Source organism: Cinclus cinclus, chromosome 17 (assembly GCF_963662255.1).
Source record: "Cinclus cinclus chromosome 17, bCinCin1.1, whole genome shotgun sequence".
Lineage (NCBI taxonomy): Eukaryota > Metazoa > Chordata > Aves > Passeriformes > Cinclidae > Cinclus > Cinclus cinclus.
Window position 1 is genome coordinate 10,735,776 of NC_085062.1, and position 27,321 is coordinate 10,763,096.

Sequence of the window (27,321 nt, forward strand, 5' to 3'; positions counted from 1 at the left end):
ACTGAAAATGAGCAGGCAGAGAAGGAGTGATGATGTGTTGTTGCCTTTCAGCGGAGGACGGGCAGTGCATGTACCTTCACCCTGTGAACGTTCGATGCCTTGTGCGTGAATATGGCAGCTTGGAGAAGAGTCCAGAGAAGATAACTGCAGCTGTAGTGGAGATAACTGGCTACTCCATGACAGAGGTAGTTATTTTATCTTCTTATTAATTGAGGGCCTTGTTTTAGCACGTTGGTCATTTTAGAGGAGACTTGATTCTCTTCAATAGTAAGAAATAGTATGAACGGTAGGGATGCTAGTCTGTGAAGGGCATCTGTCTAAGGTGCTGGGCCTTATGTTGCTTTTGATAAGTAGTCTGCAGTACAGGTTTTTTTTTCCTGGGAGGTCCAGTACAAAAATAATTGTGTTGTAAGTCTGGCATTGCAGAATTTTATTCCAGTGATGAGTGAGAAGGGAGGAAGAACATGAAGATCAGTAATTGAGCTGGAGTAACTACATCCAAGTCTGATTATGATATAGCTGGTGGAAATCTTAGAACATTTGATTCTGACTCAGGGCATCCATCATGTGTTTGTAGTTTTTAAAGTAGCTATTGTGTCACTGGTGCTATTTTTTTCTATTTGATGTGGTGAACGTTGGGCATTCTATTTCCATTCATCACTATGACTGCCTCCAGTCCTTGTGGTGACATATGACTTTCTGTTTATCAGGATATAAGACAGCGTCATCGCTACCTCTGTCACTTGCCCCTCACCTGTGAGTTCAGCATTTGTGAACTGGCTCTGAAGCCACCTGTCATCTCTAAGGAGACTTTAGAGTTGTTTTCAGGTTTGTACTACCTTTCTAGTAGGTTCTGTCATGAAGGGGAAGTTGTTCTTATTCCTTTAACAGTAGAAAGAACATACATAAGAACTTTACTCCTCTTGCACCAACTGTCTGATGACTGCTAGACAGAACAGCCCCAAATCATTGTTTCATAGACAGCAGTTACAAAAAGAATAGAAAATCTCAACTGCTTGGAAGAGCATGTGTTTTTTGTAATCATATTTTGTTACTTATGTATTACAAGGTTGTTCTCAGAGCTGGAAGAAACATTGCCAGAGTATTAGTGTGGGGTTTTTGATATCCTGTTTTGTGCATTGCTCCTAGATGACCTTGAAAAGAGGAAACGTCTACGGCAGAAGAAAGCTCGCGATGAGCGACGGCGTGAACGCAGGATTGAGATGGAAGAGAACAAGAAACAGGGCAAATGTAAGCCATGATGGTGAATAGCTGGTGGATTTTCAGTCATATTTGGTTGCTGAGCTGATTTCTTGAGCTGTAGGATGAACTCTGAGGCCTGTAGTTTGTAGTGTGTACTTGGAACAAGATTACAAAGTACTAGGAGCGGTGTCTGTATAATGAAAAATATAAGCTGCTTTAGCCACAATGTTAGGTGATGTTAAGCAATTGCTGCATACACATGAATTTTGGGAGAGATGGAGGGCATTCAAGGGCAGAGCTGTCTCTATGGTGTACATAGCTCTCTGTTTTTATAGTAATCACGATGTAAAGTGGCAAGTGAAGAAGGCAAAAAAAAAGGTCTAGAAACTGCTTCCATCCAGCAGCAGGGCTTGTACTGGTCTCCAAATAGAGGGTGGAAAGAAATGAGTTGGCATCTCCTAGACTCCTGAAATGACTTGCATATTGACAGTCCTCCCCCACATTGTGTAGTGCTTTAATTTAAAATCTCTTTCTAGATCCAGAGGTCCACATTGCTCTAGAGAATCTACAGCAGTTCCCTGCTTTTACCTCTTGCCCTGGAGAAACTACCAGTGTTGATCATCAGGGCTTCTCTGTGTCTCCTCTTGGCAGAAGTCCTGTGTTTCAGACAGGTGAGCATCTGGAGGAACACATCACATCTAACCTTTGATCATTCTTTTGGGATCTCTCGCTCAGGTCATCATGCTAAACTCTCTAAGCAATCATCAGAAACAGCTTTTCAGAGAAGCTCTGGCTGATCCATCCCTGAAAGTGTTCAAGGGGAAGTTGGATGGGGCTTGGAGCAACCTGGTGTAGTGAAAGGTGTGCCTGCCCATGGCAGGAGGGTTGATTGAGATGGTCTTCAAGTGCTTTCCAATCCAAGCCATTCTGTGATTCTATAATTCTTTCCTAGACTGCCTATGAGTTGATAGGCCAAAGGCAGAAATGGTTAAGAAACATTCTGTTCCCTTGTCTGCTTTTTACTGCCTCTACCTTGACAGTATGAGATCTGCACTGTAGTTACCCCATCTTTTACATGAGGTAGAAGAAAGGAAACAATTGCCCCAAAAAGGGAAGAAAATTGTGTTTGCCAGGAAAACACTACTGGCTTTTTTTCTTTCTATCATTTCTATCTTCTCCAACACATTCTAAAATAAACCCAACAAACAGCCCACCCCCCTCAGCTTCCCAAAATAAGTAAACGAAGCTACTCAAACAAAAGAAAACCACAAGCAAACTTAAATTTCCCTTAAATTAAAAGGTTGAAGAAGTTTGAGAGATCCCATTGTGTGATGGTTAGAACCAGTAAGATCAAAATGAGTAATTACATATGATAATAAAACTTTATATCTGTTACATCCTGATAAGCAGCTTAATGACTGCCTTGGCCAAATTCAACTGGTTTTAATTCTCAGTTCTTTTCTCTTTAGAGTCTATTCCAACTCCGCTGTCACCTGCTGCTAGCCAGGTCAGCCCATTGCTCTGTGGAAGCTTGGAAGAAGAGTCTCCCTTCCCTTCCTTTGCCCAGGTAAACCATTTAGCAGAGTGAATGTTATCAGAATTACCTGTGTCTTAGTTGGGGATTAGGCTGATACTACAATTGCTTCCCCTACAGAAATAATGTGGGATAAATCTTAGGGAGACATCATAAGGTTTGAGTGCATGAAGGAGTTTCTAGATTTTCTTGCCACTTAGGGTGTCTGCAGGATTGTTCAAGTATCTGGAATTTAATAATATCCTACAACTTTTTTGATAGATGTTGAGAGTTGGAAAGGCAAAACCTGAAATTTGGCCTAAACCTGCTCCAAAGACAAGAGGTAAGAAAATTTGGAATTTGTGCTTCAGGTTCTTTACCATGCATTTAAATGTGAGAAGTCTTGTGACTTCAAAAGAAAGATGTGCAGGGGCATTTGTGTGGTGAAAGTTTTATACAGCCTTCTGCATGTCCTTCCCTCTTTCAGATGAGAACACTCTGGTACTCCCTGTGCCTGGAGATAGTGATGGAGAAAGTGACAGCTCTGACCGGATACCTGTGCCCAGCTTCCAGAATTCCTTCAGCCAAGCTATTGAGGCAGCCCTCCTGAAACTGGACAAACCATCCACAGCTGATCACTTATCAGGTAAAAGGCAGGGGAAAGGCAGGAAAACTTCCTGAAGTGAAAAAATTGAGTATTTCCCCTTTTTCCTCTGGGAGAAGTGAAAGCAGCAATTTTGGGGACCAAAAATTGACCAGAGAACAGTTCTGAAAATTGTCAGGTTGTGGTTTCTGAACAGCTTTACTAGGGCTTGTCAGGTTAAAGCAGCCTCTTAGTGGGAGCTGAGATCTCGAGCTAGCAAAGAATCCTGTTGGGACAAAGATGGCTTTTGACATTGGTGTTTGCCATGTCTCTGCTGGAACCTAAATTAAGCTTTATCTTAAGGAAGTTCAGGGTATACATTTGTAAACAAAAAATACCTGAGCTGCTGAGCTACCACTTCAGTTTGACCAAAATGTCAAGGTAACTGCTAGCTGAAATTTCAAGTTAGGGAATTTGAAACTAGTTGAGATGAACTTAAACCTGGTGCTGGCTGGTGAAACTTACTTTTAATGCTCAGTTCTGGTGTTTAGCTTCGGCTTCTGTTTGGAGACTGCACTGGATGAAGGAGAGGGTTGGATGGGAGGGCCTGGGAGTTTCAGTGGAGTGTCTGCTCCAGTTGTGGTTTTTTGGACATATATGAAACAGATAGTTGTTAGAAAGGCAAACTGCGGGATGCTGCAGTCCTAGGATCTGCTGTTGCAACAGCAACTTTACAATCATTTAGGCATATTTATAATTGCGTTTCAGATGTGATGGAGTCTCCCATCTAGTCCATCTGCAGTAATTTTTTTGTTAAACTACCTGGTGTTCAGTGAATGGATAAGGAAGTGTTGTGGATCTGTAGAAGCCACTTAAGCCAGGGAAGACCATTTATCTTTTGTGTGTGATGTTCCTGTTCCATGACAAGAATGACAGTATCATTTTAATTCTTCACAGAGGAAAAGGGAGGCAAGAAAAGAAAGAAACAGAAGCAGAAGCTATTGTTCAGCACCTCTGTTGTTCACACAAAGTGATTCTGCTATTCAAGAGAAGTTTCCTCTCCTGGTTTTCTTTTAATTTTGCTTTGTTTTGCTGCTATAGTTTAATTATTTAAATTTGAACAGCCTAAACTTGTGTTTCCAGGACTTCTAGGGGCTTCAGGAGGAAACCATGACAGTATACACTGAAGTAACATTTTGATTCCAACTGCTTAATGAATTTATACTGAAACACAGTTTTGGAAGTAACAAACCAGAGAAAAATCTGCCAAGGCTTCTAGTTGCTGAGTCAGTCCTTTAGGCCTGATAAGCAGTGTGAAAGTACTTAAAGCTCTGTGGCCCTGCCAAAGTACTGCGATATTACCCAAGAGAAAAGGCAGAGAGCTTTTATTTTCCTGTAATTATTCATGGGCAGAAGTCCATCTGACTGACAGTAGTGCTATTGCAGTAAAACTGTCAAACTGCTCTCTTGAGAAACTGGTTTTGGCTGCACTGGAAACAGGCAAAAGAGCTTACTGGCTTTAGAGTGTTAGCTGCTATATCTGTTCTTTTCCTAAAGAGCAAGAATTCCTCCTGTTCTCCTGGCTTGGAAAGATACAAAACTGAGGTGACTGTAAAGCAGAACTTGGCTACTTGGTTTTTAAGTGGCTTGATGATTTGTGTATTTCAAAATGGCACTAGTGGTAGAAGGAGCCTCCTGACTTCTCTCAGTTGTTCAGGTCTGTTTTAATGTGGGTGAGTGAGGCTGCTACTTTTGGTTTGTTTTTTTGCCAACCATGGGCTATACATTCATTTTAACCAGATCCTAGAATAAGCACTCCCCTCTAGGGCTCCTGGTAGCCATCTGAATGATAGTTTGACACTGGCTGCTCTTGAGTTGGAAGAACAACTGTGATAGCTGAAGTCTGTATATAACTTTTATACCCCAGCAAGAAACTGGGGTTCTCTTGTACTGGGATAAGGGCCTGTATCTGCTTGGTTCTGGGGTTTAAGTTGATCTGTGCTATGAACATTTCTCTTCTGGACCCCTGCCTGCTCTTTCTTTGGCTGGTCACATTCTGCACTGCCTGTGGTTTGATTTGAGCTAATGAGTTAAGTGGTGTGGATTTTGTTGAATAAAATGAATTTTAGGTGTGACGTACCAGTCAAGGCCAACAGTTGCAATAAATCATATGTACATGCACTTACAGTTTTGCACCTTCCTCAGTTGTAGCTGAACTGTCATAGCAGTGCAGAGCCCTAGAACATTGCACAGATTCAAATTTTACCTTCCTGCTGGCAGAATTAATTGCAGGGTGCTGGTACAAAGTACCATTGAACTTAGGGAGGGAGAGTGACACTGTCTTCTGTTGTCTTCTGCCCCAGTGACACAGGCTGCAGTGTTCTCTGTCCTTCTGACACAGATCTGAGCAAGGAAGTGTGTGTCTGAGGCACCTGGAGTTAGGTATTCCAACACCACTGCCAGTCAGTGGTTGTGTCCCTGTTTAAAAAGCTAATGTCAGTACATGGGTACTTGATTTCAGAGCAACAGGCATCACATGTGTGCCTCATGGGAAGCTGGTATCAAAGAATCTGTCGCATGTGGCTGTAAACCAGAAAGGAGAGGGGGGAGGTAAAGAATACTTCCAACTGCTACAGGAGGACAAAAGAAACACCTGCAAAACATTCTTTGTAAGCAGCTTGACTTCATGCTTGGTCAAAAGTACAGCTTGTCAGGGGACTACAAAGAAATGCCTGAAAGTGGTAACACGTCTTACTGTCAATACTTAAAATGCATATGGGAAAAAATATGGTGAGGGCAGGGAAAGCAACTAAGAGAGATTCAGATATGCAGTGAACTGTGTTTACAGCAAGTAATTTTAAGCTGTGGAACAGGAGTAACTACTTAAGTGTCTAACCAGTATCTGTTGTGTTCTATTATCTCTGCACATTTATAGTCAACTTTTCTTTGCATTGGGAAGAGAGAATAGATGGAGCTGGTGTAACTCACCTCCACATGTCATAGGCACTAGGATAAGGGAAGTGATGTGGGCAAGGCAGGCTGTCCCTGCTGTAGGGGCAGTCACCACAGGGACAGCATCTTCAACTGTATCTTGTTTTCCTATGGATTCGAGATAATACCAGCAATGCTACTTTCCTGTAACTGATTGGTGTAAACTTAATAAATATCTAAGCAGTACTCGTACCTATGAGTTTTATAATGGGGGGATGGAGTTAGCCTGCAATTCTGCCATACATTCCATGTACTCTCTGCTCCTATGTACACAACTGGTGCTTTTCTCACGTGAAACAGTGCATAGCCCTGTGGCTAACAGTGCATTTAAGATGAGGTAAAAAGCAGTTGCTAATGCTTTTTGTATGCTGAAAGAGAATAACTACATTCCTTGTCTGTGCCAACTGCCTAAAGCTCCCTTCTACCTCAGCATGAAGAGTACATTGAGATGCTACAGTCTCCTCAGGAGTGCAAGTGGTTTTGACTCTGGGAGTGAAATAGGCAAGTAACCTACTTAAGTGAAATCATGTTTTATTTTTTAAAAATTTAAGAACATTTGGAATGGGGAATGAAGTCTAAATATGAACAAGTGCTCTTTCTGTCCCTTGCACTGCTCAACACTGAAGATAACCAGTCACATTTTGATTAAACAAGTACATAATGGAGGTGAATTGTAACAAGTGACATTCAGTCTGTCTCTGTGCCATCATCCTCCTCCTCATCTCCACTTTGAGACTGCTCTTCTGTGAGGGAACAGCTCAACAAGGACTTCTGTACACACTGTCTTTCCTCTGCAATGAAGAAAGCAACATAGGGTTATTACACTGGACCATCCTCCACTTCTAAAGACAGAAACATTTCTCAAGCCAAGAATTCAGAAGCAGCTCAGCATATCCTGCAAAAGCCCCAGGAATTGAGGCTACGTTTTAGGAAAGGGGCTGAAGAAACTTACCTTCATTTGTACACTTTTGCAACAACCTCAGCAGTTGTGCTCTGTTATACTGAATCAGAAATTTCTGACATGTTCTTATGGTACCTGTAGAAGTCACAAGAACAGCATGTAACAATCTACACAACCCAATGTTTCAGAGCTGCTTGTTATTTCCCAAAGAGCAATGTGTCAAGTGCCACATGCCCCAGGAACCACGGTTCTTAATGCAAATGCTATGGAGGGGCTGTAGTAATAATTTCTAGCTTGCAGTGCCTGGTCGTTCCCCTGTGGGTTAATTTTCACAATACAGAAGATACTATACTTTGAAAATACACTTAAATGTTACATTGTACTTGCTGCTCTGGTTTTATGATAAATGTAATGAAGCTTCAAGCAAAATTAATCAGGATTTCAAAAAAGAACTGCTGGTCCCTGTTTCTTACTTAGATCGGCTGAAAGCAGTTACTAACACACGAGGAATGTCTGTTGCACCCAGAGCAGCACCACGGGGACGTGGCAGCTATGATTAAAGCTCCGTCCTCCCCCCAGGCCCGGGGGGCTCCCGACCTCCGACGTGCAGGGTGTTGAGGAAGCAGGGGTAGCGCTGGGCGCGGCTCTCCAGGTAGCGCACGAAGGGCAGCGCGGAGCACAGCAGCCGGTACGAGTCCTTGCGGCACCGCAGCAGCACCGTCCCGGTGTAGGCGTTCAGGTACTTCACTGCAGGGGACACGCGCTGGTGAGCGGACCCGCAGCGACCCCGTACCCCCGGGACCGCCCGTCTCGCCCGCACCTGTGAAGGAGATAGAGCAGCACGCCAGGCCGTAGTCCCCGTGCACCCGTGAGATGGCGTCTCTGACGGCGAGGCCCAGCGCGCGGTCCTCGATGCACTGCCGGCAGCGCGGGTCCTCCGAGACCACCTCGCAGAGCACGTACCTGCGGGACAGCGCGGTGTGAGCGGCGCGGGACAGGCCCGGACACCGCAGCGGCGCCTCCTGCCAGCCTCACCTGTTCTTGAAGCGCACCATGGCGGCGGCAGCGGCGCGCGGCACGGACGGACGGCGCGCCCGGCCAATGGGAGCGGCGCCTCCGCCGCTGTAGCCAATGGCCGGCGCGTAGGGGCGGGGATAAGGGGAGGACCGCGCGGCTTCGCCGCCGGGGCGCCCCCGCCTCCCTCATGGGCCGCGCGTGCGCAATGCTGTCGCCAGCCGCCGGCGGGTCACGGAGTCCGAAAAGAGCCGAGGTCATCGTGCCCACCCCATGACCAGTCACCATCATGTTAGCCAGACCACGCACGGTCTTGAACACCTCCAGGGACGGTGACTCCATCACCCTGGGTAGCCCATTCCAGTGTCTGATCACCCTTTCTGGGAAGAAATTCTTCATGACCAACCTAAACTTCTCTTGGCGCAGCTTAACACTGTGTCCTCTTGTCCTGTCGCTTGCTGCCTGGGAGAAAAGCCCGATCCTTACCTGACTCCAGCTCCCTTTCAGGTACTTGTAGAGAGCGGTGAGGTCCCTCCTGGAGCTCCTCCGGGCTAAACACCCCAAACTCCCTCAACCGCTCTTCTCAAGAGCTCTTCATACGCTCCAGACCCTTTCCCTCCTCTGGACCCACTGCGTTGTTAGTGGAGGATATCTTGGCACGTTCTGGCTGGGGTCTATTACACCTCAGTATCCTTCCTCAACTGGAGGGGTGGGGCAGAATTGGACACAGCACTTGAGGCGCGGCCTCAGCGGTGCCGAGTCCAGGGGGACGATGGCTCCCAGGTCCCGCTGCCCGCAGCGTTCCCTGCACGCCCGGTTCCCCTTGTCCCTCCTGCCGCCCCCTCCGCCTGCTCCCGCCCTCCGCCAGGGGGCGCGCGCGGCACGCGGGCCGGCCTGAGGGGGCGGCGGGAGCGCGGGGTCTGCCGAAGGTCAGACGCTTCGCCTTTAGTCCCCTTCGCTGTCTTGCTGTCTTGCACCGACCCGCCCTGGCCAAGCCAGCCTTGTCTTGTGCCTAAAAAGTCTAAATGAGGTAGACGGCGCGTCGCCGTGCGATGGGAGCTGCGGGAGGTCCGGTGGAGGCGGGCTAGCGCCTGCCCCTCGAAGGCTTCAGCAGAGCGTCCAGGGCCTCCCCGGTGCTCCTGGAAGGGCTCTGTCTGTGCTCCCTCAGAAAACTGCTCCAGTATTTGTAGCTCCTCAGGCTCCAGGTATCGGGGGTTTCGGGGTATGTGCTAATTAACGACAACAGCTAAGGAAATTGTGTAACAGAGCTACTTCCTATAGTAACTTTTATAGTGGTGTCCCAAACTGATGTGTGACACTGTCAAGGAAGCAGAGGGGGCTTTTTGAAAGTATCTGTTTGGAGAATAAACTGAGCAAGGGGAATGGGGAGAATAAGGGGAAAGATGTGAGGTAGATATCTGAATGTCAGATGGGAAAAAGAGTTTCACCGAGGTTCCTGGAGCCAAGTCACATACGAGTGCTGAGACACTATAGATTAAGAGGGAACTCATTGCTAATTCAGAGTGGAAACATCTTTAATGACCTTCATTCTAGACACAGAAAACAATGATAAACCCATTGGAAATCCTGTCCTGGGTGATAAACTTCTGCCCTCTGAAATAGATGCCTGTTCTGCTGTTCTCTCCCTTTGGCTATTAACTGCTCTCCTTCACCTGTGATCACATTTTCAAGTAATGTTTTTTTTTTCCTAAGAACTGCAAAATATGAGTTGCCTGGGGAGAGAAAAGCACAAAGCCCAGTATGGACTTCTAAGAGACTTTTTCTCTTCGGCCGTGATCAAAGGGACTGGGGGCAGTTTTGAAGCTAATGCAGACAGGAGCATTTTCTCGATGAGAGGACTGCATTGCATTGATCTTTGCCATATTGCTCTGTGTTTTAGTATCCAAATGGGGATCTAACTGTCATCTGTTCCACTTGTCAATACAATGAGCTCCTAGGTGATAAGCTAGTCTCACATTTTTGAGCAATATTAAAGTCCATGAAGATTCCCATTGATTTTCTTTGTGGAGTGAGATTCCAGGTTAGGTTTACAGTGTGCCTGCCAGGTACATTTCCCTGCTGCCCCTGTGTTTGTGGTGGCATCCCCCATCCTGCCTTCTGACAGGGCTCGGGTTGCCCTTTGGTGCTCAGGTTGCTTTTATCCATCCCCTCCTTTATTTTCTTCTCACAGAGGCACTCTGGGCTCTGACAAGCATGTGAGTGCACTCTGCCCTGTAATCCAATAGGACATGTGCACTGTGCATGCTACAGGCTGGGCCCTGTGCACAGCACAGGCCTCTGTTTTCAGTGCAGAAGGCTGATCAGGAGAGACGTGGTGCAGAGAGCAGTGTTGTGAGATAACCCCGTGCTGCTTCATTTCATGTAGGGTATTGCCTTAGTTCCCTGCTGTTGGTTTGGAGGATGCACAGAGCAGACCTGAGTCACCACAGGTCTCTGCACAGTCACTGTCTGTGTTAGTACAAGGGATGTGAGTCCAGTCAGGCATCCTGGTGTGCTGAGCTGAAAACACAGGACTAAAAGGTTACAACATCTTCACATTTGTTTTCCCACCTCCTCACTCTCATCCTCTGCCAGCTCTGCTGTATTGATTCCAGTCAGGGATTCAAGAAACTATTGCAGGTGATGGTGAGTTATTCACTCAGGGTGGGAAAGAAGTGTCTCCTAAGAAAAGATCTGAGAGAGAAAAAAATAAGAAAATACTATTTAAATGGAAGAATGGGTCAAGAGACCTGCCAAGAGGGAGGATGGATGATGGATGTCTCTCCTGCAGACTGGGAGAGACAATGTGGCCTTGGGATGTCTTATCAGATAGGGGTTACGGAGGACAGAGCGTGCAAGGACGGGGGAAATAGCATGTACTGTCTATACACATTAGAGACAATTTGTAAAGCAGTTTGAGAACCTTCGATAGAATATTTTCCACCAGTGTAAATGTTCATGAGTGATTGTCCAATGAAGTGGTGGTACTAGGGAGGTGCAGCAGGATTACTGAGATCTCATTTTCCCAACTGCTGTTTGTTATATGTGGTTTGTTATCTGTGCCTGCAGAGGAGCTAGTACAAATCAGTCTGGGTTGGTTTTATTACCATTTGAGTTCATTATTTGACATTTTATTTGACTACAGGCTTGAAGGTCTGGACCCTCACTTTGGATTTACATGTCATCTGTATCTCCAGGTTGCAGGTCAGATTGCATTTGTTTTGTATGGAATTAATTGTGCTAATAATCTGCAATAGACAGTGATGAATGCAAGTTTTATTGTGTGCAGCCAGCTCCTAGAGTTTGTATGTATTTGCTAATTAGTAATTACTAGTAATTAAAATTACTAGTAAATGTATTCAATAACACACACACACACACATATTTTAAGTGAATCCTTGCACTCTTTCTTAGGTAGAATGCTTCAATTTTGTAGATGAGGAAACTAAGGTACAGGGGGAGCAAGCAGGTTCTTTGTGGTAAGCAGCTGTCAGTCTGGAGATAGAGAGCACCGACATGGAGTGAGTAGAAAGAACTGGCATATCAGCACATAGTGTGTTGGGGTATAGGTCTGGTATGTTGCTTGTGCATGAAATAGCTGAATAATTACATTCTGGAGTAAAATTAGGATGCATTGGTACTCCATCCTTGTGATACCACAGTTACATCGTCCATGTTTAGTCATAGTAATGATTTTTGCTTCTCCCTGAAAGCATAGAACTGAATTTGCCATCAGGTGTGGTAGCAGAGTTGGGGGAGACAACTAATTTTGTTCCACTATATGCACATTGAATCCCCAGATAACCTGAGAGCTGAAAATACAAAACAATCTGGCTAAAATTAAAACTGCTTCTTAAATCCTGTCTGATGTTGCCTGAAGCTTTTTGTTCAGTTTATCTTCACAAGGTCACTGAGACAGAAGAGTGCATTCTCTGAGCATGCTGGCCTGGAGCTCTTCATGCAGATGCTTTCATTTAACATTTGGGACATTCTCCTTTGCCCTTTGGTCTCTTCCTTTGTACTCTCCCTCATTTTCTGTCTCTCTACTCCTCTCTTTTGAGTTCAGGTTCCTTCAGATCAATACACATAAGACTAAAAGCTATTCCTTTTTTTTTATCACCCTAACATGTAATCATTAATCATAAGCTTTCTGTACACCCAAGCTGTCATGGGTCAGAGACTGCTGGTCTGTTAGAGCAGCCACATGAGCTGCCCTGTGTGCTGCCTGCAGCACTGCCCTCATCTTTGCTGACATCCTGCCATGTGGAGTAATTCTCTTGCAAAACCAAGTGTTGAAGCAAATTCTGTTGCAGCCTCTTTCAGTGCTGGCAGTGCGATCTTGGACTACTTGCTTAAGTTCAAAATAGTAAATTCACATTTCTTGGATTTTTTTTTGTTGTTTTAATAGTCAAGAGCAGGATGTGCTCTGAGAGACAACCCATGTCTTTATAAGGTGAGCTTCCATTAATTGGAAATTGGAAGTGACGTTGGAAGATTGAAGCCACATATTAAGATCTGATAAAGGGTATTAAGTGTCTGTGAGTTTGGCATGTGCTGTCTAGCATGAACACAGAATCAGGAGTCTCCCTTTGCAGCAAAAACCGGTGTGAGAGAAGAGCAGTAAAAACAGGTGATGGGCCAAGTGAGAAGCTGGACCTAGAATTCTGAGTTTCATTTTCTCCAGCTCTACAGTGGGGATAATTACAAATACCTTATTCATAGATATATGTTAAAAATTAGTAAACTGTCCACTTGAATGTTGCTATTTATCAAATATGGTAAAACTCTATACGAGAGATCTGTAGGCAGCACACTTCATTTGCAGCAAGCTGCTGCAAGAAGCTAACAGCTGCTTCCAAACTAGTTAATTAAATTCAGGCAAGAGCTAGAATATGAGTTCAGATAGTTCAGGATTCTTTTTCCTTTCCCTGTAAGAGAGCACAAACTCAACTGTAAACCACATAACTTACTATGTAATCTGCTGTGTAAAACCCCCATGTTTAATACCTCCTTAACGGGGATGTTAAGATGGATTAATTATTCTTTGTTCTGGTCTCTGAAGATAAAGGGTAATTACTGTTAATTATGTGTAATTGAAAAAGTGCTCCTTCACAAAGAATTTCATAGCATTAGCAGGATTTTAACTTATTGCTGCCTATAGGGAGTCTTCCAACATTCCATAATGTTGTGGCAAAGGCTTCCATAAACTTAAGAATGGTCTTACTTTCCAGCCCACAGCTGAGACCAGGATTTTCAGACATAGCAGATCTCAGAGCAGCTTGTGAGAAAGGGCTGGTGTTTTGTTCTGTGCCGAATGCACTGAAACAGGAGGTGCAATTTGACAGGGTGGTTGTTATTGAAGATGCTGTTAGACTTTTCCTCAGTAAATTTCCAGAAATCTGTGGAATAACCACCGAAGGGAAAGTATTAGAAAACAACAAACAATCACAACAGAGCGAGAGATTGCCTATCTGGGGAGGAAGCTTATGAAAAAAGGAAAAAAACACCCATGTCTCTCTAACCAGTATGTCTTTTGCAGGTAAGCACAGACAGCAGAGGTGTCTGACAGAGTGGAGACTGTGTTGAAATATTTGAATTTAGCTGAAAAAGAAAAGAAAAATGAGAATTTTTACAGGAGCAGAACACTTTCAATTATATAAAATTAGTGGATAGGTTTGCCTGCAACCTGAAATTCTTAACAGCCCCACTGACTTCTGTTGTCAAAATACGCAGGTACATAACTTCCTTTAATTACAGCAGGAGGTGGGCACCTTCCTGTGCATAAAAATCTGTCCTTTAAGCTTTCCAGGCCTGAAGTTCACATTGGCAAAATGAGAATAATGACATTTATCTACTTCAAGGACTGCTACAAATAAATTATTGAGTTATTATTCACTTTGGTAATATAATAAATGAGATAACAGAAACTCGTGTGGCATAAACATAGCCTACCCTGAGTAACTTTCTTCACATATAAGTTGGTGTAGGGGCCACTCTGAAACGAAAATGATGTGTCTGGTGTTGCTGTTGTCTTGTAGATCTTTGCTCTCTGCTTCTCCTTTCCCCTGAATTCCCATGAGCAGATTAAGCGAAGGCCCTATTTTGCAGTAAGATGTATCTGCTTATGTTGCTGCATATTGAATAATCCTTTCTTTACATGGCTTTGTGTTTAACTCCAGCAGCCTAGGAGCAGCGTAGGATCAGAGTGTTTCGCAGAGCACTGGTCTCCTGATGAGGGAGGCAATGAAAAACATTTTCCAGTCCATCCATCACTCAGTGCTGAGGCGAGAGGACAGGCACCCTGGAGCAACCTTATGTAATGTGTGCCTGCTGCCTGGCTCTGGCTGGGCAGCAGCAGCGCGTGCAGGGGAGAAGGGGGGCTGTGCTGGAGCTGCTCGGTGGGGCACAGCCAGGGCACCCCTTGGCAGCTGCAGGGTCTCGGCTTGTACTGGTGTCAGCTTGGTGCAAGGAGTGTGTCAGTCACTGCCTAGCTGGGGCAAGGGGGTCTCAGCTCTTTGCCTGACCCACTCTGACAGAGACCTCCCCACCCGTCTCTTCTTGCCTAGATCCAATTTTAGCTGCGGTGTCCCACAGCCCAGCACAGCAAGTGAAAGCCCCTCAAAAGCAGAGTAGGGTGTAGTGTGTGGTGTGATTTGGGAGAATTGAGAGTGGCTTTGTTTCTGCTGTGCTGACTGGGGGTGCCCACAAAGACCAGTAAATGCAAACGAATTTCCAGAGGCAATGGCTGTTACAGATCAGAGAAGACAAAAAGCACTGGGAGCATCTGGCCTATTTTGGAAGCTTGCTAGGGCTTTTTTTTTTTTATTTTGTTCAGTATTTTTTTCTAAAGATGTGCTTGCACCTGAGTCAGAGTGTCAATATTTGTCACATTTTTTAGCTACGTGCACCATGAAGACCGAAAGAAACAAAAAATGTCTTGCTGGATTTTCAAAGCTGTTGCCACCAGTTGCCTTGAGGGTACAGGGATTTGAGCTAAACTTGAGATGCCTTCTGCCTGCTGCTGGTTGGTTCCAAGCTAAAGCTCCTGGTGATGCACATAAGAACCTTTTTGCAGTGCTTGATAGTATCTGCCACAGTGAGATGACTGGGAGGAACTGACCCAGGGCATATCCCTCAGGCCTCAGTAAAATTCTACAGTGTTCGTGCTGGAACTCAAGGAATTGTTTCTATGTGACCTTCTGTGTCCCTATTTCATACCTGTGATCCTTAAAAGATCGTGTTTATCCCCTTGTAACATTAGTGACTTAATTAGAGCTGAATTTGGTCCTACTGAACATGAGCAGCTTCCATCAAGTCATCTAAAGGATCAGATCTGGTTTCTTCTCTCTCACAGTATTGGTGGCATCTGGTTTCATTTTCCATCTTTCCTAAGGGAGCTCACTTTTCCCCACGTTTCAGCATATGCTTGTTGTGTGTCAGCACCCTGCTCTCCCCACATGTCCATGCCAAGCCAAGTACCATACTTCCAGCCAGCAAGGCACAAGGTGGTGTAGAGACAGAATGTGAGGCACATCAGGAATTGCTGTGGACTGTGTGTAAATTAAAACCAGAACCTGCTGACAGGTCAAGAAACTTAGCTGGAACCAGTTAAGTGTAGGGATTTTTTTTCACTGTGTAGGATGTGTAGGGTTTTTTTTTCCTTTGTGTAGGATGTGTAGAGGTAGCAAGATTTTCATCCCATAGACGCCAGTGGTTTTGCAGTGTAGCTTCTCTTTGTCAATACCAAAAGAGGCGCTGAAGGGACACCATTTTCAGGGTAAGTGCCTGGGAGGGACCCTGCTGATGCAATAGCTCCACACTCACAGCATTGCAATATAACGCCCGGCACTGTCTGCAGGACATCCCCGTGCATTTCTGAAGATGCTGGCATGGGACATTTTCTGGATGTGACAGTTTGTCTCCAGAAGATGGATTAGTTCTTTTAACTCGTTCTAGTTCTTCTACTTCCCTGTCCCCACCCCAACCACTTGGCAAAGATTTTCTTATCTATGTTTGTGGCACACAGAGAGACAGCTATTAAATCAATAAATATGGAGTTCTTCTTTTATAAGATGTAGAATTTAAAAAAAACCCATAAAATTATGATTTTGAGTATTTATTAGATTCCTCTAAAATATATGTTCAACTTCAGCTCTCAGCATTTTTATGTGTATTGCTACACTGATAAACCTATTGCCTGAAAAAAATATATACTCTGTTATTTCTCTGTTATTATAATGTTACCCAGAATTGTAAGATCAGCACCTGTGAGTCAGATCACAGACAGTCCAAAATAATTTTAGAATTATTTTATTTAATTAATTTACTTAAATTATACATACTAAGCTCTTCTATTTTTGGGACTTGCAGGGTGCAGGTCTTTCTCTGTAAGTGTGGGGGCAAGTAACTTCATTAGTCTTATAATAGTCTCTCAGTATCAGAGACGAATGGTGTCATCTTATATTGAAGCTTGTTTTTAAATAAAATTGCAGCAATTTATAACATGGATACAGAGCTCCTGCTCCCGTTAATGTTCCCTCCTACTCCACCCCATATTCTCCAACAGAAAGCTACCACAGTGACAAAACAAGGAAATAGAAGGACAGGTACTAAATCTTGAGTTCAGTTCTTTAGTGCCTTTCACACATTATAACTTTCAGAGGAGGTGATGTTTTCAGGACAGGGTATAAGTAACTTTAGATTAAGTAATGGACTTAAGAGCTTCATAGACAAGCAGAACGTCTTTGTGGCTGTCACTGCTGAGTAACCGTGTCACTGATGCTGCTCTCTGTAGCATTATTCATAAGCTCCCATGCCAAACAGCAATCAAACTCCTCAGGCTGTGCCGACCTGGGGATTATCACACTGGCGGGGTGGTTAGAGTCACTTTGCCTCGAGTCTTCTGCCTTTGAAAAGTGCCCAAGGCTAATCACTGTGAAATGTGACGCCTGTCATGTCTTCTTGTTCAAGTATGTGCAGCAGGCCTGTCATTCACTAAAAGCCTTAACATCTGTTATTACGTGGTAATCCTCATGCATCAGGCTTCCAAATAAGAAACTGGTGGAGTCCAACAAGGTATGGCTCAGCCTTGGTTTGCATAATTCCCAGAATGCAAGGCAACTTGGTCTCCCTTCTGAAATCATTAATAAGCAATAAGAATATTATATAAGCTGGCATCTTTTTTTAAACCATGATAATTTCAAATGCTATTATAATTAGGATGAAGATGGGAGTTTGAGCTGGGGGAGGGAACAGAGAAAGGATTAAGCTGATCTCCACCATGACGTTAGAAGGTGGCTTTGTCTGCTATATCCTAGTTTGAACAATAATGGATACACTTTAAAAACATGAAGAGGCAAATAGACAATGTATTTAAAAGTATTAATCCTTTTCATCCTGAAATGTCCCCTCTTACCATAAATAGGATCACAGCTCTCCAGTCCACTTGTATTCTGACTAATTGACCCTGTAGAAGAGCCTGAAGAGCAATATGTGTTTGTGTTGAACCCTGGTGACTATCGGCTCCATAGTGGGTCTCATAAAGTGTACAAAAATATTCCGTGGCCAAGAATATCTTTGCTTAAGCCAGAGTGATTACTTGGTGATTGAGACTGCAGTGCTATCACATCACAAGATGTGGCATCTTGGGTGGCAGGTCCCAAGCTTGACTGATCAGATGTGATATTTTAATAAAAAAAATTAGTACCTTAATCAAGGAGGTGGGACTTGCTGGACGAGGAAAGCCAGGTGCCAATATGGTTCATAGATGTAACTAATAGGGCCACTTCCTTTGGAATAGGGAAGATTTAAATAGACACTTGTCAAAATCATTTCCCTCTAATGCTGCAGCAGCCCTTGGATCTGAGCATGTTCCTGATGTTCCCCCTCACTCACATGCACGAACACGGGGAGGCAGGCGGGAGGAGGCAGCTGCACTGACACACTATGGGGTTTGCAAGAACACCATGGCAATTTAGAAGAGCGATTAAAAGATTGCAAACATTTATTAATAGCTTTGCTGCTGCAGCAGCTCTGCCAGAGAAGCCTTGCTTCCTCTGGGATGCTCTTACCTCCTGCCTGTTTCCTTCCAGAGCTTTAGAAATTGAAAAGCCAGGTTTGGACTGGGTTTCAGTTTAAAGCCATCATACTGCAGACCAGATTAACCCACTACCCAGGTGAGGGGACAAGGGGGACTCGGGTGTGGGAAAGAAACAAGAGAAGGTACACAGAGCAGAAAGGCTTTTTTTTTTTTTTATTTTGCCAACTATTTCTTGGTCTTTCTTTTCTTCCCTGTGCTGCTATCTCTTTCTAGTGTTGTTCCTCTTTACCCATTCCTTCTCTTCTCCCTTGAGACAGAGTGACTTTTTGTTCAGTGCATTGGCACTGATTCAGATGGGAGCCTACAGTGCCCTTTTGATATTGTATAACAAAATCATTGAAAGATGGACATAAAAACAGTATTGGAGAGCATCTGCTGAAAATTCTGCAGAGTGATCTAATTTCCTAACCCTGGCATAATCAGTTCCTTTGTGAATCTCATGACTCCATTGATGTCTCTTCAGAGTTTTAACGCTGGGGATAGGGAGAAGGTGAACATTTGATTTTTTAAAAAAAGAAAAAAACATAAAAAGGAAAAGAAAGGAAAGGGCAATTGGCGAAAGAGCAAGAAATCATCTTAATCTTTATAGCTGATCCTGCTGAACAACAGTAAGCACTGTAAATTAGATTGGCAATTCTGATGTTTGAGTGCACAGTGTCTGAGGCATTTTTATCCCACAGAGCAGATGATGGTGATTGACTGATACAAGTTTGCAATACGAGAATATTTATCCTACATGTATGGTGACCTCCTCCATATTCCCATCCACAGTGGAATAATCAGTTTCTTTTGCTTTTTATTTTTCTTAAACTACATCCCAAGAGAAACTGAAATGTCCAGACAGGCTAAAAGGAATATATTTTTCTGTTAAACAAGAATGACAGCAAATACAAATGCTGTGTCCTGGTCATTATCTGAAGTCCTGTTGCAGCTGAGTTGGATGACAGTGCACTTCAGCTGTGGCATTTCCTGTATGGCCAAACAACTGGATGTGTATTGGGCATCAGCACTTTTTACCTGTGCTTAACTTTTTAGGTCCATCAGGAGCATTTTTCTTCTGTTCATACACACAATTTAATAGTTCTACCTTGCACGTCAAGAAAGATCTTGTTTTATAATTACTGCATCTCTGCTCAATACAGTAGAATAGGCAGAGGGGAAAGCAAAGTGGATTCAGTGGATCAGAAAGGAGAAAAAATATGATGGTGAAAAAATGTAGGAATGAAATTAAGAGTTGAATTATGGGTCCTGGATTACTCTTACCTGAACCTGCTGTGGGTTGAGTTGGGATTTTTTAACTGCTTTCCCTGTTCCTTGAAGTTTTCAGTTAAACAATTTCCTTGGTCAGTTTTCAAGTGTATTGTTCAATTTGGAACTTGATGAGCATGATGTTTTGTTTGTTGCAAGGGAGTGTTGCTTATGAAAAACTCCTGGTTATCTCTGTTCACCTTGTGTACCATGCTCTTTGTGGGAAACTGCACAAGCTGAGACATAACAAAAAACATCCTCCTGTGAGATGTTTAAGGAAAGTCTGTATAAATTTCTGGAGAGTTTGGCAGACAGCACCTAGGACTTAAAAAGGCTTGTTTTTCCATGAATTATGTGTAATACTTTGAATAATCCTAGTCTAAAACCAGAGGACCCACCGATACGTTTGAGCTAATTGCTTGTTCACTTTTCATCTTTAGGAGCTGGGATTCTTCTTGTTCAGAGTAGCCAAAGGATGACATTGATGAGGATGGAACAGACCTGGAGGTCAGAGAGGTACCTGGTCTCAGGTAAGAAAGAATATAGTTAGAATCCTGCAAGCACCAGTGGAAGGAATTACCTTTCTTGTTTGATGGTTGCATGTGGCAGCCCCTTGCAGGCAGTAGCAGCTACATTGCTCAGCTGCCCTATCAAAATTCTCATCCTTCTCTAGCAGTAGCTATTTCATTCCCATTGGTTTCAGTACCCTGAATTTCCAAGTTTGCTGTGTGTGACAAGAGGATGGCTCACAGTCCTGGGGCAATTAGGATATGTGTTGGTGGAATTGTTTTTGTTGGTATTTTTTTCATGTCCTACAGGGTATTTTGGGAATGTGTTGGCCTTTACAAATATTTAAAGAAATAAACTATATGTCATTATCATTTCCCTCTTCCAGCAGGATCTTGGCCCTTACTAAGGCTCTTGCCTCCCATATTCCTAGTTCTCTTTTTATTAACTATTTTCTCACTCATTAATAAAACTATATATTGTGTTTCTTAAGTATCAGAATTATCATTCAGCCATAGAACTGTCACTCTAGCCTTGGCCATTGGCATTCTCAGCTATTGTTAGGACAGATGCTCCCTCTGGGTACACTGATCATAACTCTGGAAGTAAATGGAATTGTACTTTGCAGATGACCAAAGAATTTGCTCTCTTATGTGTTGAGATATGTCCTGTATCTTGTCCTGGCTGCTATCTCTGCATCCAAGTGGCAAGTAACAGGACTACAGCTATGGATAAAATACATTGTTCTGCGATTCAAATACAGCAAAGGACCAAAGCATTAGGTTTCTGAAAAGTAGGGAGGTGAGGCTCTTGTGTTATTGCTCACTGATATGGGAACATTGCAAGAGAAAACAGGTATCATTCTCTGTATCCTTGCTAGGAGACAGGGAAAAGGTAATGAGGAAAGGGAAGACAGGTTAGAGGTAGTAGGAGAAAGGAGAATTTCCTTTTATGAGAGCCAGGTACCAGTAAATAACTTAAGTGCTAAGAAGGTGGTAGAAGGCAGGACTGAGATCTTTTCAAGACTTAGATTCTTCTATGGAGTAAATCACTTCTCTTTAGGGAAAAAAATCACCAAAGATAAAATATTCCCTGACATCAACATAAAAATGATGAAGCTGCACATGATGAACCTATAAAATTCCAGAGTAGGTCTGTTTTAAAACTCTATCAGGACAAAGTCCTTAACTTTTAACAGAATGTACCTTGTTGGTTTGATGATGAATTATAAACTGGAGGGAAAATGAAGAGGCAGCTCATGTAAAGCTGCATCATCCTCTGCCTCAGTTGAGACAACACTGTATCACCTCAGCTGGTAGCAAAAAGTCTGCCAAGCTCAGTCATTGTTTGCATCACAGCATGATCTGAAAGCAGACTTACCTTCTGCCACCACACAGTGCAGTGCTGGGGACCACTGGCAGGGGCCACAGGGCTGGGGAATATTGCTCCTGTCAACACCACTGAATGCTGGCAAACGGAGAGAACTAAAATACATTGCTCTGTTTATTCTGTTTGTGTGGGTCTTCATCACCCTTACTTGTTTTCAGTTCAAATAACAGCAATTCGTGAATTTTATTTTTCAAGATTCTGCTTGCAGAGGTTTGACTTTAAGTGAACTGTTCAATTATGTTGATTGCATATGCTGTTGTCCAGAGCTTGGTTTCTTACACAATGCTTGAGTGAGCAACAGGATACAGCCATTAAATTTAGAGTATGGAAAACATACCAGAATAATTTTGATCACATTGTCTTAAACTCTCCATGTGAAAGAGATGTAGCAGATTTCCTCAAATTCCGTCTCCAAATCTTGGTTTTTGTTTGTTTTTTGTTCAGTTCTTGTTTATTTGTTCATTCATTTCTTTGTTTTTAAGAACAGTAATACTGTCCTCAGGACCCTGCTTGTGTTCTTCTTCAGCATTGACTTTGTATTTTCCTCCCTTCCTGTTATTATTTTTCTTCCTTTTAACCCAGTATTGGTTTAAATTATATCCCCCACTGTTAAGTATTCATGCTCAATCCCTTTAGTCTCTGCTAAGCACAGCAGATTAATGTGATTTTCTTGGATAGGACTTGTGCTTTACTTACTTACAGAGATATTTATCCTAAAATTCCTGAAACATCCATCTTTATTGTCTTAGGTCTCAGAAAGGACATGTTTCAGGAGAGCTCCATCTGTCTCTGAATAAAGTCAACATGAACAAACAAACAATCATTAGAATTTCTTTACTCTGGGCACCTGCTGTCCTATGCATGGTCAGGAAATCACACCAATCACACTGTTTTCCTGCAACAGAACTAAAAGACATACAGCTGTCTATCACCCAGGTTAATTTCTCTCATAATGGAATTAGTAAATCTGACTTTTCCTGTTAAAATTCTCATGTTATTTTATCATAGGAAATACTGAGATGCGCCTAGTAGCACACCTCATCTAGAGGTGAGGATTTGTCAACTTGCTTGTTGCTGAGCCCAACTGCTGAACAATGTCACCAAATCTTGGCCACAAAAAAGTTCTTTGTAAGCAGAATGAGAGGTTCACTCTCAGAGATCTCCCTGCTCAATCATTTCCATAACAAACCAATTAATGGGTTAGCTCCAGTTGAAAACCAGAGTGGTGCAAATAATGGTGTAGACAAAGGGGGTTGAAGTTTCTAAGCCCTCTTGATGGATGTTGCATTATTCACAAAGGATGTGGCTTTTGGGTGCTTATGAGTAATGAGTAGATCTGGACTGTTTAGTGTCCCTGTCCCCCAAGGCCACTGCCCTTTGAGAGAGAACAGTGTGTGCCACTGTGTTTGGCAGCCGCTCCCAACCTGACGCAGTCATTTTGGGGGGGCCACGGAGCTGGCAGAGATGACTCATTCCGCCTCAGTGGCTCATTGAGGAGCTGCAGGGAGAAGCTATTTATAACCAGACCTTTCAGGTTCAGTGCAGCAGCATCTTCAGCAGGAAAGGGACAAGAATGGGGATGGCACATAAGACTTCACAGGTACAGATCAACCCTCAGCCCAGTGTTGTCCCTAGAGCCACACAGCCACTAGCTGACTTCAGCCAGCATCTTTTCCAAGTCTTCTGCTCAGCAGTCTGGGTGCTATGGTCCTGGTGCAAGATCCTGGTGGTAACTCACCAGCTTCTCAAAGAGCAGGGAGACAACTGTGAACATCATCAGTGTGAACAAAACACAGACTCTTCCTACTGTAGCTTCGAAGCTGACACTTGCTGATTCTTTCTGACTCACGGCCGTAACATTATCACTCTATCTTTTCTTTATCCACGTTTATGCTTGGCTCACCATTAAGATGAACTCTTGTCATGGGTGTCTTCAAACAGGCTTTATGCTGCCAGCAAATCCCATTTAAACCTCCCGAGGTTTCTGTTCTATACAAGCTAGCACTATAAAACTGCAGTTGGTTTCCTAATCTTGCTGTGGACTCATTTCATCTTTAGGTGCTTCCATGACTCCGCATGTGAAACAGAGATAATGATACCTCCTGGGTTAAGCACAGTGGGATCTATAGTGATGAAACAGCACCTAAGTGGTAGTGTTATTATCAGAGTCACAGTACAATAGGAAAGCATTTTGCACAGCAGTAGAGGACAGCAGGTGTTAAGGAAAATATTTACTACAAACACATATGTCTTTGTATCTAGGTAACTGTGGACTTTATCTTGAAGCATATAAGCACACATAAAAATTTTATGTCAAATTAAACTTCTCCGAGTTGTCTGTTCTCTTAACTGGCTTTTGAATTTGAAGCCACAAAGCACCAGGGATCCTGTTTTATAAATGCTTACCTTGTTCTTGTTCTACCTCTGTCCTATTCTTAAACTAATTTGCATGTGTGTCCGGAACTGGGCTGGAATTAGATGGCTCCTTGTCTCCAGTCTGTTGCTTCTTTCCATAGTTTAAATGCTGCGTATCTGGCCCTTCATCTTCTCTTTTTTTCCTCTTTCTTCCTCTCTGTTCTTCATTCAGTAGACAATTGGCTCAGCAGTGTGCAGCTGTTGCACAGTTTCATCAGTGTAAACACTCTATGTTAAAGCCATTTGGTAAATCCATATGGGTGGTCTCTCTTTTGGATGCCCTACGTCCCTGTGCTGTGGACCCAATGCTATCGGAGCCTTTTTACAGAGGGTTGTGTTGATTATCTTCATACAGAAGCTTTGCTATAAATAGTTCTTGCCTTTGGCTTTGGCAACCAGCAAAAGGGGAAGTCTACCTTGCATAAACCAAACAGTGCTGCAAGGATAATTTATTTCTCAAAGTCCATCTATAAGACTGTAGAGATATGTGAATGTGACATGCACCTCATGACCTGGACTGGAGGTTGCCTCTGCAAACTGATCCAAACTCTTCCTAGCTGCCACATTATTTTCTGTAGTGTCTGTTTCATTTTGGGAAAAGTAGACATTTGGCTTTTACGATTGCAAATAAGTCTCTGCAACATCAACAAAATGTAGCTGGTGCAGAGATATTTGTACCAGTCTTGAGAAAAAGAGACCATATTTCAGAGATGTGAAGTGCAGTGGTTTTTTTGTTTTGTTTTGTTTTGTTTTGTTTTTTTGAGGGGTAAACTAAAGTGCTTATAACTCATAAGTGATTATGACTAGAATGTCAACTTTGCTCCTTGCCTTCAGCAAATTTTACACAGTAGATAAAATGGTTCTTGGAGCCATTGGTTTATCCTTTTAGCAGCTGCCCTGTCTTCCATTTTGCACTTTAGGTAGCCATGAGCATATGAGTATGGAAGTGCAGCTGGCTCCCCTGGGTGTCTCATCACTCCACTTCACCTGAGGCTTGCAACATTCTTGAGGACACCCCTGCAAGGGGATCCCAAGGATGGTCTATTTGACCAGAGAGTGCACAAGGAGATATGTCCAGGTTTGGCTTCATGAACCCAGAACCAAGAGGGCTGCGAGGGGAAGCCAAGAGTGAGCATATATGTCAGAGCCTGAAAGTATTTACTTCCCTGCATTTCCAATTGCTTGTTTTCTATCTGGGGAAAATCCCTTTTGACAGCCCAGGCGGTGAGCTTCTAATTCCTGTCTCCGGCTCATTTTTCACTTCAATCCCTCAGCGAACGGATTTTAATGCTTGATGGATTCAAACAAAATTATTTCCGTTCCTGTGGCTTTGCAAAAGCCTCTAGGGTGTGTGTATGTGCGCACAGGGGAGGAGGGATGGGGCTTGTTTTCGTTACACTCCAGTAAGCCTCCTCTCCAAGGGAGACCTATTTCATTTCTTCATTAAGGGCTTTCTTGCTGATGAGTCCTCCCATGCTGTCCTCCTGGCTCTTGGGTCACAAGAGGACCTGTAAAACATTTGCTGTTCCAAAGGGTACAAGATGCAGTGTTCCAGATCAGTGTTTCTGCAGCAAGTGAGGATTCAGATAATATGACCATACTGTGCTTCCAGGAATAGCACTGGACTGGGGGGAATAACTGTGGACCTTTCATACTCATACTGAAACTTTCATACTCCTCAGCTCTCATTGGGAGTGAAGACAGCAGCACAGGCCGAGGGATGGAGTTAGTGACTGGAGTGTTATCTGGGTAATCAGTAGTGTTTAGCATTGACATCTTGTTTGGACATGTGTACAATTCACCCTACTGTCATTGTAATGGACAAGTGTTGCTTTTTATTACAATTTCCAGGCTCTCTTGCCAGCAGAAATCACTGCAGGGAGCTGTGCAGGGGCACTGCTTGCATAATATTCAGTAATCAGTCAGAATTTCAGCTGCTCTACAACCATGTGTTTCCGCTGAGCTTCTTCCACAGAGTTCCTGTGTCTGGGAGGATAAATTATTTAAATGCTCAGTATCTCACCCTTCTACTCAAACCAGATCAATATCATCAAAATTTACAAAACAATTGCTCTATGATACGCAGCTCTAATAAGGATTCATAACTAATAAAAGCTAAATATCTTCATTATTCTCTGAAGAATTTAGAGTGCGGCATAAAGTTGATGATGTCTACCAATGTATAAAACTACTGCTGTTAGGGTGTGCTAAGCCCACTTGGTGATACCATATCTAGATTAACTTGTTTCAACTTTTTATAACTTCTCCCAAGCTGTCACTTTGTCAGTCAAGGCAAAAATCTTGTTCCTGGAGTTGGAAATGTATTCTGTGTTTCTCTATAGCATATGCCTATCTTCTAGGACAAGCTTCTCTGTTCACAGCTTCCTGTGAGTATTTGTTTAGAGTTACTGATCATCAGAAATGACGATACATGTTGTATCATGTTTGTAAAGCTGGTGGATCTGGGGACTGTAAGGTGTAACTTGTGAATTTGTTCCTTTTTATCTATCTCTTTATATTATTTCAAACCCCCAGTTCCTCTAACTTCAGGGTTTTTTCAATATAAGCACCTTCTAATTATCTTTTCTTATTTTGTTAAATACATTGTCGGTAGGTGAGGCCCTATCTTATTAGTGTAGTTTTCTAATATGTTGCATCAGAGACTATTATTTTGCATTATAAATACCCAAAATTGTACATAAAGTATGTGTTGAAGATTTAGTTGTAAATACAGTAATAGTACTTCAAAAATTATTTATCTAGTTAATATAGGCTTGCCTGTAATTGTATTTTTATTTCAACTTTGTCGATAATCCTCAAGATTTCAAGCCAGGGATAATAAATTGAAGTGGTAATGAACTTTGGAACTTCATTAATAAAATGATGCAAAGTCTGCTAGGTAGAAGAGGACACTAATTTATGAACCAATAGACACTACTGGCCTGAAAGCTTCAGCTAATTGTTACAGCAATGGTACAGGCAAGTCTCATTTTGCATATCTTTAGATTGCAAAAAAAGAAATAAATCTAATTGACTGTTTCTTAAGGATCAATTAGAATTTGAATTCATTGTGAGTAATTTGGATTTACTTGTCTCACATCAAATTATCTGATATTAAATACATATTAGCATCTGACTGCAGCAGTTTTATCAACAGGATTTGCCAATAAATGATAACTTACTTTAATACTAATGCCCATCATACCACTGAAGTGAGGATAATGGAGACTGGAAGTTATCCACAATGACAGAATACAGTGTCAGTACCACTGAGAAATCAGCATGTTGGGTTTTCTCTGTCACTTGTCTTTTTTACTTAGTGACTGAGACCAATAAACCTTTCCATCACTGCAAAGTCTGAGAGATACGACTGGTGTCTTTCAGCTGGAAAATCCAGTATCAAGCTTTTCTTTGCATTCCATATTGTACCAACTTTCCTACCTGTGCTGCCATTGGCT

At 43.0% G+C, this 27,321-nt stretch overlaps 2 protein-coding genes across 7 annotated transcripts in view; one reads left to right on the forward strand and one right to left on the reverse strand.

The window, feature by feature from the left end:
* Positions 1-22,256, forward strand: part of RNF10 (ring finger protein 10) — a 36,211-nt gene extending 13,955 nt beyond the window's left edge. For 4 of the 5 annotated variants that reach the window (XM_062504171.1, XM_062504172.1, XM_062504175.1 and 1 more), the window contains 9 exons: positions 52-185; positions 711-828; positions 1,150-1,251; positions 1,740-1,874; positions 2,673-2,770; positions 2,999-3,059; positions 3,204-3,362; positions 19,993-20,082; positions 22,198-22,256. In XM_062504171.1, coding sequence (XP_062360155.1) covers positions 52-185; positions 711-828; positions 1,150-1,251; positions 1,740-1,874; positions 2,673-2,770; positions 2,999-3,059; positions 3,204-3,362; positions 19,993-20,082; positions 22,198-22,241 — 941 coding nt within the window. In that variant the 3' untranslated portion in view covers positions 22,242-22,256. Of the gene's footprint in view, positions 1-51; positions 186-710; positions 829-1,149; positions 1,252-1,739; positions 1,875-2,672; positions 2,771-2,998; positions 3,060-3,203; positions 3,363-4,256; positions 6,483-19,992; positions 20,083-22,197 lie in introns of those variants that run through there. The other variant, XM_062504173.1, reaches the window with a different exon arrangement.
* Positions 6,602-8,262, reverse strand: POP5 (POP5 homolog, ribonuclease P/MRP subunit). Of its 2 annotated transcripts, XM_062504181.1 has the most exons (5): positions 8,227-8,262; positions 8,012-8,154; positions 7,789-7,938; positions 7,243-7,326; positions 6,602-7,081 (listed from the first exon to the last, which is right to left on the reverse strand). In XM_062504181.1, exons 1-5 carry the CDS (start codon positions 8,244-8,246, stop codon positions 6,978-6,980), a joined length of 501 nt encoding a protein of 166 aa, XP_062360165.1. In that variant the 5' UTR covers positions 8,247-8,262; the 3' UTR covers positions 6,602-6,977. The 2 variants fall into 2 exon arrangements, with proteins under 2 accessions (XP_062360165.1, XP_062360166.1); XM_062504182.1 differs by lacking the exon at positions 7,789-7,938.
* Positions 22,257-27,321: the final 5,065 nt, after the last annotated feature.